This window comes from Myxocyprinus asiaticus, chromosome 22 (assembly GCF_019703515.2).
Source record: "Myxocyprinus asiaticus isolate MX2 ecotype Aquarium Trade chromosome 22, UBuf_Myxa_2, whole genome shotgun sequence".
NCBI lineage: Eukaryota > Metazoa > Chordata > Actinopteri > Cypriniformes > Catostomidae > Myxocyprinus > Myxocyprinus asiaticus.
In genome coordinates this window covers 46,739,894-46,752,757 of record NC_059365.1, presented here as the reverse complement: position 1 = coordinate 46,752,757, position 12,864 = coordinate 46,739,894, and the positions used below count along the sequence as shown (strand labels likewise).

General features: G+C 41.6%; 1 protein-coding gene across 3 annotated transcripts in view; it reads right to left on the bottom strand.

Moving 5' to 3' along the window:
• msnb (moesin b) overlaps positions 1-12,864 on the bottom strand; it is a 98,808-nt gene that overhangs the window by 7,763 nt on the left and 78,181 nt on the right. For all 3 annotated transcript variants that reach the window (XM_051650583.1, XM_051650585.1, XM_051650584.1), the window contains 2 exons: positions 12,538-12,630; positions 11,134-11,364 (listed from right to left, as the gene is read on the bottom strand). In XM_051650583.1, the coding sequence (XP_051506543.1) occupies positions 11,134-11,364; positions 12,538-12,630 (324 nt within the window). The remainder of the gene's footprint in view (positions 1-11,133; positions 11,365-12,537; positions 12,631-12,864) is intronic.

Genomic DNA, 12,864 nt, shown 5'->3' with positions numbered 1-12,864 from the left:
TTTAAGGATTTTTAGACCATTTTAAATGGAAAACAAGACAACAATAGGATTTTTTTGCAGTGAATTTCTTTACTAAATTAAACATAATAAAAAGTATTTTTTTACTTTTAATTCAATGAATGCCATTTAGAGGTATTTTTGAAAGATGATTTTGTCCTCTTTATTGTTAGTAAGCACGCTTAATACAACTTTTAAGTCGGGGCACAAGCTGAATGATTAGTTAAGAGCTAATGATTAATCGTTGCAATAATCGCAGAATAGTTGAATAAATGTTCTAATAATCGTTAGATTAATCGATTATCAAAATAATCGTTAGTTGCAGCCCTAGTGTGCATTACATAACCAACTACACTGAAAAAATTGTTTTGGGGTAAAGTAAATATAGTAGAAACGATTTAGTACTTTTTACTTGAATAAGTTATTTCAAGATTGAACTAACGAATATTAAGCAAATTCCACATCTGTACTCAGTTCAATCTTGTAAAAAGTAAAATCTAAAATCAACTTATAAGTAAATATTACTTAATATTGTTTGTTATATTTACAAAGATTTGTTCTAATGTTCCCAGCATGCACCGATGCATGAATAAGTAATGAGGTAGCATGATTTTGTTGTCAAATTTAGCAACTTGTTGTTTTATGATGTCTGGAGCTTTCTGCTCAAAATTACCAGTTTGTGCTCAAAATGTATCCATTGATTGTTACCGTCATTATGTGTTGTGCCTCAGGTGTTGAGTTCTGTGTGTGCAGTTCACACACCTGCTGTCAAACTACATTTTCTTAAGATAATGTGCACTCAGCCTCAATGGGCTACTTAAAATATGTCTTAAAAGTTTATAGCGTTGAATGATAATTACATATATGTTTGAATGTCATCGAGTGCCACATTATATTTTAAAGTAAAATTTACTCAATGAACAAAGATTTTTTTAAGTAACATTTACTCATGTATTCATTGCTTTTTACACTCTAAGCTAAGTAGATACTCATAAAACCTGTGCAAAAACTTGCAAAAGAAAAATTAAGTAAATCTTACATGCTGTTTATTACAATGTACATTTACAAGCTTTTTCAAGTATTATCAAATTAAGCGGAAGCTCAACTGGTGGAGCATTGAATTAGGGATGCGAAGACTGGGGTACGAGTCCTGAAGAGCACGTGAGTCCACACATGAACCGAAAGTGTCATAGAAGCACCACAAAATGACGTGATTGCTTTAGCAATTGTGTTTTTAGTCTCACATTTGCTTTTATGACACTGTTTGTTAGGTTTACAGTGGGTATCCAACCAGACTGACCCTTACTAACACGGGGATTAATGCGGCAGTAATATTGAATTCTCAGTTGAACCCCACTCATAAGCGTAAAGAATATATCTATATGTGTGTGTGTGTGTATGTATGTGTATGTGTATATATATATATATATATATATATATAGTATACATGTTTGTGGCAGCGGGGGCATGGTCAAACGTCCATCCGGAGAGAGAGAAAGCAGTAAGGGCGCTTGCACCTGAGCTAGATTATGTTAAACACCCATTTCTAATTCCAGTGAGCATGGGGAGAGCAGCATATAAGCAGCCACGCTACCAGCAGAGGGGAGAGAGAGTCTAGTACAAGGAAGGCCACGGTGCTCCTGAAGCTGTTGCATTTAATCTATTGTGTTTGTGAAGCTGATGTGTTTAAGTGACTATGTGTTTGTGAAGCTGATGAGTTTGTGAAGTTGTCAAGCACTCAAGTGGCCGATTAACAGTCTTATCTGAACCTGGAAAACCCGCTTCCCTGTGTTCTCCTTCCCTTCCGCTGTGAAGCTGTGTTACACTGGTGCCAAAACCCGGAATCCTGAAGTACGCCCCATGGAGTCCTCGCAGTTGGGCCCGACTCCTCCCATTGTTGTCCAGGGAAGCCCAGCTTGCTGCACAACAACTGCCGGCGGCTAACCTCCTAGTCTACGAAGATCTGAGGAAGTCCATCCTGCAGCGGGTTGGCTGCAGTCCAGAGCAGTACCGTCAGCTCTTCCGATCCATGAAACTGGAGAAGACCGGCCGCCCGTTTGCCTTCACCCAACGGCCCGAGACGCCTGCCAGAAATGGCTGCTGGCGGGGGATCGCAACGTCTTGGGAGTTGTCGACGAGGTGGTGCTGGAGCAGCTAGTCCATCGACTGCCAGGAGAAACAGCGGAGTGGGTCCAGTGCCACTGCCCGGCATCACTGGAGGAAGCTGTCTGACTGGTGGAGGACCATATGGCGGCGTACCCAAGGGCGGAAGAGCCCTCTCACTCTCTCTCCCCTCCCCCTGTGTTTTCCCCACTCTCTTCCTCCTCCCCTCTTCTCTCTCACTCTGCTGTCTCCCCAGAGCCCGTTCCTGCCCCGCGGAGGCGAGGAGTCCCGCCACCGAAACCAGTTCCCCACGCGCAGGGTTTTGTATCGCCCACAGCATCAACAGTGCCCTGCCTCTCTCCCCCTCAGGTGAAGTGTCTGCCGATGCAGGTGCAGGTGAGGCACCTGGGCCGGTCTGCTGGAGTTGTGGGGATCCAGGACACTTCCGGGACCAATGCCCTGTGATGGAGCTGGGAACAGTGGTCTGGATCCCTGACACTCCGAAGGCTGCCCCTGATCAGGCTGGAGTGTACCGAATACCAGTAAGAGTCAAGGGGGGTACTCACCAAGCATTGGTGGACACGGGTTGTGATCAAACCACTATTCACCAATGCTTGGTTCAACATGAGGCTTTTTAGCACAGCTAAAACAGTGAGGGTGAAGTGTGTGCATGGGGATATTCACAACTACCCTGTGGTGACCCTTGTGATTAAATTCTGGGGAACAAAACATAGAGTGGAGGCTGCGGTTAGTTCCCGCCTCAACCATCCACTGATTTTGGGGACTAATTTGCCTGAATTTAGAAATGTTTTAAAGGGAATATGCACGGATGGGTCCTGCACAAAAGCGATGAGATGTGAAATGTGTGATGCTCTGGCAGGGGAGGCGGAGCTGGGGCCGTCTTCATCGGCTCCACATCAGGATGACTTGAGGGGGGAGAGGCTGCAGCCCCTCCCATCCTCAGGGGATTTCCCAAAGGGGATTTCCCTTTGGAGCAGTCGCGAGACGAAACCCTCAAGCCCGCCTTTGACCAAGTGAGAGTGATCGATGCTCAACAACTCCTGCCGAATGTTGCACTTTCATATCCTTATTTCACAATTATAAATGAGCGGTTGTACAGAGTGATGCAGGACGCTCAAACAAAGGAAGATACAACCCAGCTCTTAATACCACGGAGCCATTGGGAAATGGTGTTCCAGGAGGCTCATTATAATCCCATGGCAGGTCATCTAGGGGAAAGAAAAACACTGAACCGCACACCACCTGCAATGTCCGCAGGTGGTGTGCGGCATGCTGCGAATGTCAGCTGGTGAATCCACCGGCCACCCCAAAAGTGCCATTGCGCCCCCTTCCGCTGATCGAGGTCCCCTTTGAGAGAATTGGAATGAACCTCGTCGGGCCATTAGAGTGGTCACCATGTGGACATCACTTTGTATTGGTCCTAATGGACTATGCAACGCAATATCCGGAAGCAGTGCCTCTATGCAGCATCTCAGCATGTAGTGTTGCGGAGGCACTCTTCAAAATAATCTCCCGAGTGGGGATTCCAAAAGAATTCCTCACTGATCAGGGCACAGCCTTTATGTCATGGACACTACGCAAGCTTTACGAATTATTGGGCATTAAATCAATCAGCACCAGTGTTTACCATCCACAAACAGATGGCCTGGTGGAGCGATTTAATAAAACCCTTAAAAATATGATTCATATGCTCGTGCACGAGGATGCTAGAAATTGGGACAAATGGCTCGATCCCCTATTATTCGCAGTACGAGAGGTCCTGCAAGACTCTACTGGGTTTTCCCCATTCGAGCTGCTGTATGGGCAGCGCCTGTGCAGCATGCTTGATGTCATACGCGAAGCTTGGGAGGAGGGACCTTCAACCAGTAAAAACTAAATTCAATACATTCTTGATCTTAGAGCAAAACTTCACACTTTGGGGCAACTAACACAGGAGAATTTTCTCCAAGCTCAAGAATGACAGAGCCGACTGTACGACAGGGGAACTCGGCTCTGGGAATTTGCACCGGGAGATAAGATACTCGTATTACTCCCCACATCAAGCTCCAAATTACTCGCCAAGTGGCATGGACCCTTTGAGGTCACACGACGAGTGGGGGATCTCAATTATGAGGTTAAGTGAACCGATAGAGGGAGCGCACGTCAAATATATCACCTCAACCTCCTGATTGTGGAGGGAGGCGGTCCCTGTAATGTTGTCTACGGTGGTTCCGGAGAGGGTGGAGCTCAGGCCGGAGGTGAATACAAAACACAATCATTTCACCCCGGTCTCTTGCGGAGACCACCTCTCACTTTATCAACTCGCAGATGTTGCCAAGTTGCAACAGGAGTTTGCAGACGTGTTCTCCCCTCTACCGGATCGTACCAACCTCATCCAGCACCACATCGAGACCGAGCTGGAGGTGGTGATACATAGCCATCCTTACCGATTGCCTGAGCACAAATTGAAAATTGTCCGGGAAGAATTTGATGCAATGCTCGATATGGGGGTAACAGAGGAATCCCACAGCGACTGGTCCAGCCCAGTTGTTCTAGTTCCAAGAGCGACGGGTCTGTATGATTCTGTGTGGATTATAGAAAAGTCAATGCTGTGTCTAAATTTGACGCATACCCAATGCCTCGCATTAATGAGTTGCTTGATCAGTTAGGCACTGCTCGATTTTTTTTTTCGACACTGGATTTGACAAAGGGTTATTGGCAGATGCCCTTGACACCAATTTCTCGTGAAAAAATGGCCTTTTCCACACCGTTTGGATTACACCAATTTGTGACGCTTCCGTTCGGTTTGTTTGGGGGGGGGGGCGCTTTTACATTCACCAGATTTCTCTCTCCCTTTTGTCTTGCAGACGGACGCTTCAGACAGAGGGCTGGGGGCTGTGCTCTCACAGGTGGTGGAGGGGGAGGAGCGCCCGGTGCTGTACATTAGACGCAAGCTCTCGCTGAGGGAGACTAAGTACAACACTGTAGAAAAGGATTGTCTCACCATCAAGTGGGTGGTCCTCACTCTCCGGTACTACCTGTTGGGGCGGGCCTTCACCCTCTGCTCGGATCACACCCCACTCCAATGGCTCCACCGCATGAAAGTTACCAACACGTGGATCACCCGTTGGTATCTGGCTCTTCAGCCGTTTAAGTTCAAAGTGGTCCACAGACGGGGAGCGCAGAGGGGTGTTGCCGACTTCCTTTCCAGAAATGAGGGGGGAGTGGTGGACAGGCCGGATGTCTCCCTGGCCTGAGTTGGGCGGTGGGGATATGTGGCTGCGGGGGCGTGGTCAAGCATCCGTCCAGAGAGAGAGAAAGTGCTAAGGTCACTTGCACCTGAGCTAGATTATGTATAACACCTGTTTCTAATTCCAGTGAGCATGGGGAGAGCGGCATATAAGCAGCCACGCCGCCAGCAGAGGGGAGAGAGAGTCTGGCACAAGGAAGGCCACGGTGCTCCTGAAGCTGATATGTTTAAGTAACTATGTGCCTGTGAAGCTGATGTGTTTGAGTGACTATGTGTTTGTGAAGCTGATGAGTTTGTGAAGTTGTAAAACACTCAAGTGGCTGATTAAAAGTCTTACCTGAACCTGGAAAACCCACTTCCCTGTGTTCTCCTTCCCTTCTGCTGTGAAGCTGTGTTATAATGTTCTTATTTTGTTATTTTTTATTCCTATATAGCTATAACGGTTTGTGTGGAGTAGTAAAAAGATCAAGTTCTTTGATAAACACATGTGGATTGATAGGGGCTTTGTGCTTGCGTGAGAACTACAGGAAACTACTAGACCCTGCCATCGCAGGTTCGAAACCAGCTTTACTTATCTTGCTGTCTGTTTGGATCGATGTAGAATGTAAATTACATCCAGCAGATTCACAAAAGGACATTTTGCGCTGTGGCTGCTACTGACACTGTGTCCTGTAAGATCTTGTTCTTATTATACTGTAAATATTTTATACAAGGTTTTTAAATTATATTTGTCACCACAATTGTGTTTTAAAGGTAAAATCATTGGCGATACAGTTGCATAGGGCGGCAGTGTTCATGATTACATGATAACATTTTTGAACTTAATTACATTATACAATAGTCTACAATTGCGTGAGTGTAGTTCACAATAGTTTGAAACATCATTGCTCTATGTCACATTGTATTGCGCATGCTGCAGCCGAGCGAACCGAGACAATGAGCCCTGCGATGTATGTAAATAATGAACATGACGTCTGAGCAAGATTTTTTTCTCCTTGCTCCACTTTATTTCCAAATGTTCTACAGTTGCTGGCGTGTTAGTTGTTTTCTTTTCATCATGCCTGTCGCCACGCTGTGATAATGGGGGTTCCCTCTATGTCATTCTCCGGTGTTATGGTTTAACTGGGGCTGAGTTCTGAATGAACATACTACATAATGTTAGCATCCTTGTACAGAAGAAAATAAGTGGTATAATTAGCTCAAACGGCAGAGTGACACAAAACAAACAAACAAACAAAAAAATTACAGAGGCAGGAGATTCAATCTGGTTAATAAAAAATATGATCAGTGCAACTTAACACAGCATTATCAATTTGAGCTATTAGGTGGCAATAACAGTAGTGAGTAGCGATAAAAGAAATGAGGTTTCTTTATTGGGTGTGAAATGGTGCACATTATCCATGCTAACTTGTTCTTCATGTTTACAATATGATGGTCTTGTCAGATTATGACATTGTATGAAATCTGAACGTCTTTTTCACGTCGAAACGCTGCTCCCAAATATTATGCGACATTATAAAATCAATCGGAAATTGAATGAACAACAAACTGTCAGAATTAATAAAGCCCTACTGAGTTTGTTAATATATTTTTTCAATGTGTGTTGCTAATGTAATAGATCATGTTCTTGCCTGGCAATATGTGAGTCCCCACTGCACCTTTTTCAGCTCAAACAAAAGATTTAAACACCTCCTCCCCCATCAAGTTAAGGTGTGATTCGCTGAAGCTCTGGGTGTTTAAAATGTATATTTTAAATATTTTAAAATGTCTGTTAAAAAAGGTTTCTAGAAAAATGTCTCAAAAAGTGTTAAAAGGGTTCTAAAGTCCTAAATAATGTACTAAACAAATTGGAACACAGATCTGTCCTGACATCCTCTGCAGATAAAATAACCATAGTGTCATCATGGTAGTTTGTAGTAAAATAATTATAACCACAAAATTAATTATATGGCCAGCAGCCATATCACCCTGTTGTTCAAGACCGGTTGCCCACTAAAGCTAAGCAGGGTTGAGCCTGGCCAGTACCTGGATGGGAGACTTCCTGGGGAAAACTAAGGTTGCTGCTAGAAGAGGTGTTAGGGAGGCTAGTAAGGGGTGCTCACCCTGTGGTCTGTGTGTGTCCTAATGCCCCAGTATAGTGATGGGGACACTATACTGTAAAAAAGGCACTGTCCTTTGAATGAGACATTAAACAGAGGTCCTGACACTCTGTGGTCTTTAAAAATCCCAGGACACTTCTCAAAAAGAGTTGGGGTGTAACCCCGGTGTCCTGGCCAAATTCCCCCCATTGGCCCTTCTCAAGCATGGCCTCCTAATAATCCCCATCCATGAATTGGCTCTATAACTCTACTCTCTCCTCTCCACCAACAGCTGGTGTGTGGTGAGCATACTGGTGCACTATGGCTGCCGTTGCATCATCCAAGTGGATGCTGCACACTGGTGGTGGTTGAGGAGAGTCCCCTGTTCACTAGGTAAAGCACTTTGAGTGTAGTGTCATAAAAGCGCTATATAAATGTAATGTTAATTCATTTCAATGTTTACAAAATGAAACATGGTAACTACTATATTAACACCATACTACTGTAGTAATACCATTGTTAATATCATCAAATCTACGTTTTCTGCTAAAAAACATGGTTACTACAATAATTCTATAGTAAAACTACCTTTATATTATTTTTCATTTTATTTATTATAAATAGTAATAAAGAAAATGTTATGAAAGAAGCCAAATGCAGAACCGAACCCTGGTCATACACACCGACGTTACGCTCCACACCATTGGAGCAACACTTTCAACGCACTTTGTTGTGTAGTTCTATGTTGCTAATAGACTATTGGGGTAACATCTGAAAGCAAATAGTCACTCCGAAAAATAATCACTCCAGAAAATAATAAATGTTATCAAGCTTTGTGCAACATTGGTTAATAGCAGATATTAACTACTAATAAAATACTATGACAGATAATTAATAACAAAGCTCATTACCTTCAGGTTCGAACTGCATATAATTTCTGGTTATTACATGTATAGCTTAAAACTCTTAACTCTTAAATGTACTGACACAAATATTATATATATATATAATGTGATCAGAGTACTAACTTTCACCCTAATTCATGTAATATAAAATTGCACTTCTTTTTCAAATATTTTATAATATTTCATTTGATAAGTATTCTGCTCCCATAAATAATTCATCTGTTCACTTTTTCTTTCATTTTTATTGCCAGGTGAATATAACATAATATGACACAATGGTATACATATAAATTAATTAATTCACATTTGAAAATACTTTTTAAAAATAGAAAATATTGGCTAGCCTATTGTCACATGAAAAGAAAGCACAGGTTGAGAGTCTTAACAGTTTCTGTAAGTCACAATTCTTTGAATATGTGGTCTAATGATGCTCGCTCATAACGTCTGTGTATATGTATAAAAATACTCACAAAGGATAATTCTCTCTAATGAAATGTGAATGAATAAATGCAAACAAACGTCCTTGTAAATGCTGAACGCTGCAGTAAAGTCTTTATCATGCGTCTCCATTGCAAAGTTTAGCCAGAAAATAAATATTGTGGTGTTTTTAAGTTTGTGGTCTTCTTCTTCCTCCACTTCTTATTTTCTTTTATGGCAGTTGGCAAAACAAGCTTAACTTGCCCTTACCACCTCCAACTGAATGGTCCTTACATTGGAAGAAAGAGCTTTGAGGCTTTCAGCTCTGGCCTATTGAAATTCTATGGTTATTAGGGATGTGCCCGAAGCCGAATACCTTATTCGGAAAGGCACGAATAATGACTTCAAAACGAATTCATCCAAATAATAGAAAAAAATATTCAGAAGACTGATCATCCAAAGAGCAAAGTATAAAGCGATATTTTAAATAAACCTAGAAAATTCCAAAACTATGAGTTTGTGAAGCCAAAATTACTACAGTGTAAACCTTATGAATGAAAATGCAGATGGTGCGATTTCAAGTTCATCGGATGGCCGTGGCCTCGACTCCATTTCAGCCTCTGTTAATTGTGCGCATCTCAGAAATCTAATGTTGTCAAGAGTTACAGTAACTAATATACTATATCATACATATTTTCCACTTCTTTTCCACTCGTTAACACATTAACACCAACTTTTGCACACAATTCACACGTAAGGAACCATAAACCAACCTGAGCGTGATGTTGAATTCCTGACCAGAGAAGTGATGATTTTATAGCAGAGCTCGTTTGTGCATCTCTTAATGCTGACCACATTTACATCCATATTGCCATTGAAGGTAATTGCAAGGTTTAGACTTTATCCCCAAACAATTTAAATGCCCCAAAGAGATTTAAATACTTGTAAATCTATTCAGAATATCCCTGCACACGGAGGATTGCGAAGAAACCAAATCATGTGCTTTTTTCCGCTTTTCTCTTCTAGAAATGTATAGAGGCTCGCTCTTGCTATTTATTCCACTGCATTTAGCTAATTCTGCATATGTAATTTAACTAAATAATTATGTTCTCCACATTATGTTAAAATATGTGCACACAAAATAGTCCTCGAGTGTAGCCTTCCATAACACTTTCTGATACAGATTTATGGTGCTTTCACCTGTTTATAGGCTTAATTAATTTTTTCTCATTTCTTTTAATGTTTGTATTTGTAGGCTATTTATTATTTGCTGCAAAATGTGTGTTTGACATTTCACAATTGCTTGACACCTCATGCCTCCAGAATAACATTGTTATACTTGCACACTGCACAGACATAGGCTAAATGAAAATTCAGTTTCAGCAGATATATGTCAGAAATACCAGGAGAAACCAAAGTTAAAAACACATTTCATAGTCAATGTATCCTACATATCCAGCTCCATCTGGTGAGAAAAAATAAAGAATATATCAATAACATAATTAAATAGTAATAATTATTATTAGGCTGTAATAATAATAATAATAATAATAATAATAATAATAATAACAATAATAATATAAATAGGCCTATCTGAGGCATATTTTACATACAGAAACTATAAATGTAAGAGAGTTACATTTTAAAATTAGTTTTGAGACACTTCTGGTTTAAATCACGCCCACTTCCGGTTCAATCCGAAAACAAAAACAGATACAAATACTTGCCATAGTAACAAATACAAATACAGATAAGCTGCACACCCCTAATGTTTATAGTGCCTCTTGGTGGTTTAGAGCTGCTAATGGCTCATTCACATGGCGATCACGGCAGTAGAAATCTTACTTTGGTTGACTACCCACTATAGGTTTAAGGTTTAGGGTAGGGAGGTCAGTTTCATTGATTTAAAATTTGATAGAGCATTAACTTAAAAAACCTCATCCGATTGAGAGAACATTTAACTCGCGTTTAGTGCCACTGTGGACATTTCACCTCAGAACTGCCACGATATGTGTAATGAACATAATATCATTTTGCAAATATGTCATATCATTTACATGAGATCAGGCTGGAATTAGGGGTGCACTCTTAAGTAAGTAAAATTATTAACCGATCCTGATAATTTCATAAATGGTCAGATATCTGCCAATTAATCTGCCTGGCTGATATTAGTCTACCACTACTATGGGGTGTGTCTAATAAACATACAGTAACATAAGAAAAAAACATGCACTGTTCTGTGTTGTGTTACCCACACAAATCCCCCACGTCTGCTGTGGCATGAACTAACCACTAGATTGAGGCACTGACATCTCTTTCACACAAAACATTTTGTATTGTCAAGCTTTCTTTGACACATATGGTCCTGTCCCCTCTTACTCACCTGTAGGCGTTCCTGCAGCCGTTCGTTCTTCTCTGTCTCCGTCATTCGCTGCTCTTCGCTGCGATCTTGATACGTTCCAGCAGACATGAGTTCAGCGCTGGCCTCTGCACTGCTCTCATCATTCTCATCATGGTCGTTCTCCGTCTGAGATGTTGCCTGAATGTGAACCCCAAACAGCTTACTCTTCAACTCCTCTTTAGTCTTCTCCAGGTCTACCTCCACCAGAACGGCCTGCAGACACTCATACAAAGAAACGCATTGAACTAGCATGATGGTAGTCATTTTTATTTGTGTATTGCTTTTCACAATACACATACACGGCATGATTTAATGTCTTAAAGCCCCCAGTGAATAAATTTATAGGAAATCATGCCTTAAAGTGACAGTTCACCCAAAAATGAAAATTCTCTCATAATTTACTCGCCCTCATGCCATCCCATATGTATATGACTTTCTTTCTCCTGCTGAACACAAACAAAGATTTTTAGAAGAATATTTCAGCTCTGTAGATCCTCACAATGCAAGTGAATGGTGATCAGGCCTTTGAAGCTCCAAAAAGGAGATAAAGTCAGCAAAAAAGTAATCCATCAGACTCCAGTGCTTTTATCATTGTCTTCTGAAGCGAACCAGTTGGTACTGGGTAAGTACAGACCAACATCTAACTCTTTTTTCACTGTACATCTTGTCATTGCAGTCTCTAGACACAAGAATGCTTTCAAGCTCGATTACACTTCCTAGTGCTCGACGTATGCGCAGAGGCCCATTGTACAAAGGGACCTAAGTTTGTTCCTGGGAGGCTGCAGATGCCCTAACCCCACCCCCACCCTAATCCTAACCATATGGAGCATGTCAGGCTGAGTACTCTGCGAGGAACAACCAGAGGCAACTTTCTCCCATCGCATGTGCAGGGCGAAATCATGATCCCCCAGGGAGACTGCTGTCAAGATGTACATAGAAAAAAGATATATATTTTGATCTATTCTCACCCAAAACCAACTGGATCGCTTCAGAAGACCACTAAACCACTGGAGTCTGATGGATTACTTTTTTGCTGACTTTTTCTCCTTGTTTGAGCTTCAAAGGCCTGATCACCATTCGCTTGCATTGTATGGACCTAAAGAGCTAAGATATTCTTCTAAAAATTGTTAGTTTGTGTTCAGCAGAAGAAAGTCATACACATCTTAGATAGCATGAGGGTGAATAAATAATGAGAGAAATTTCATTTTAGGGTACACTAACCCTTAAATGTCTTCTTTTTTAAGCCCCCAGTGAGCAAGCCAAAGGCGACTGAGGCAAGAGGAAAACTCCATTAGATGTTAGTTAGTGTAGAGAAAAGGCTGGTTCTTTTTGCTAGTGTGTTTGCCTGAGGCTCTGAGGCTGACAAACTTAAACAGACACTCTCACCCTTCTCTGCCACTTCCTGGCTTCATCTTCTTTCTTCTTCTTAGCGTCTTCCAGTAGAGTGATCTTAGATGTCAAATCGGCCAGCTCTGTCGCCTTACAAGACATAATGAATACCATTTTTTTAATATTATGTCAAATAAAAGGCATAGTTCACCCAAAAAAGAAAACTCTCTCTAAACTCTCAGTACTCATGTTGTTCCAAAGCCATATTACTTTATTCTTCAGTGGAACACAAAGGCAGAATATCCATGCTGCCCTTTTCCACATAACAAAAGCAGAGCATGACCAGGGGCTGTTCAAGCTCCAAAAAAGGCGAAAAGCACCATC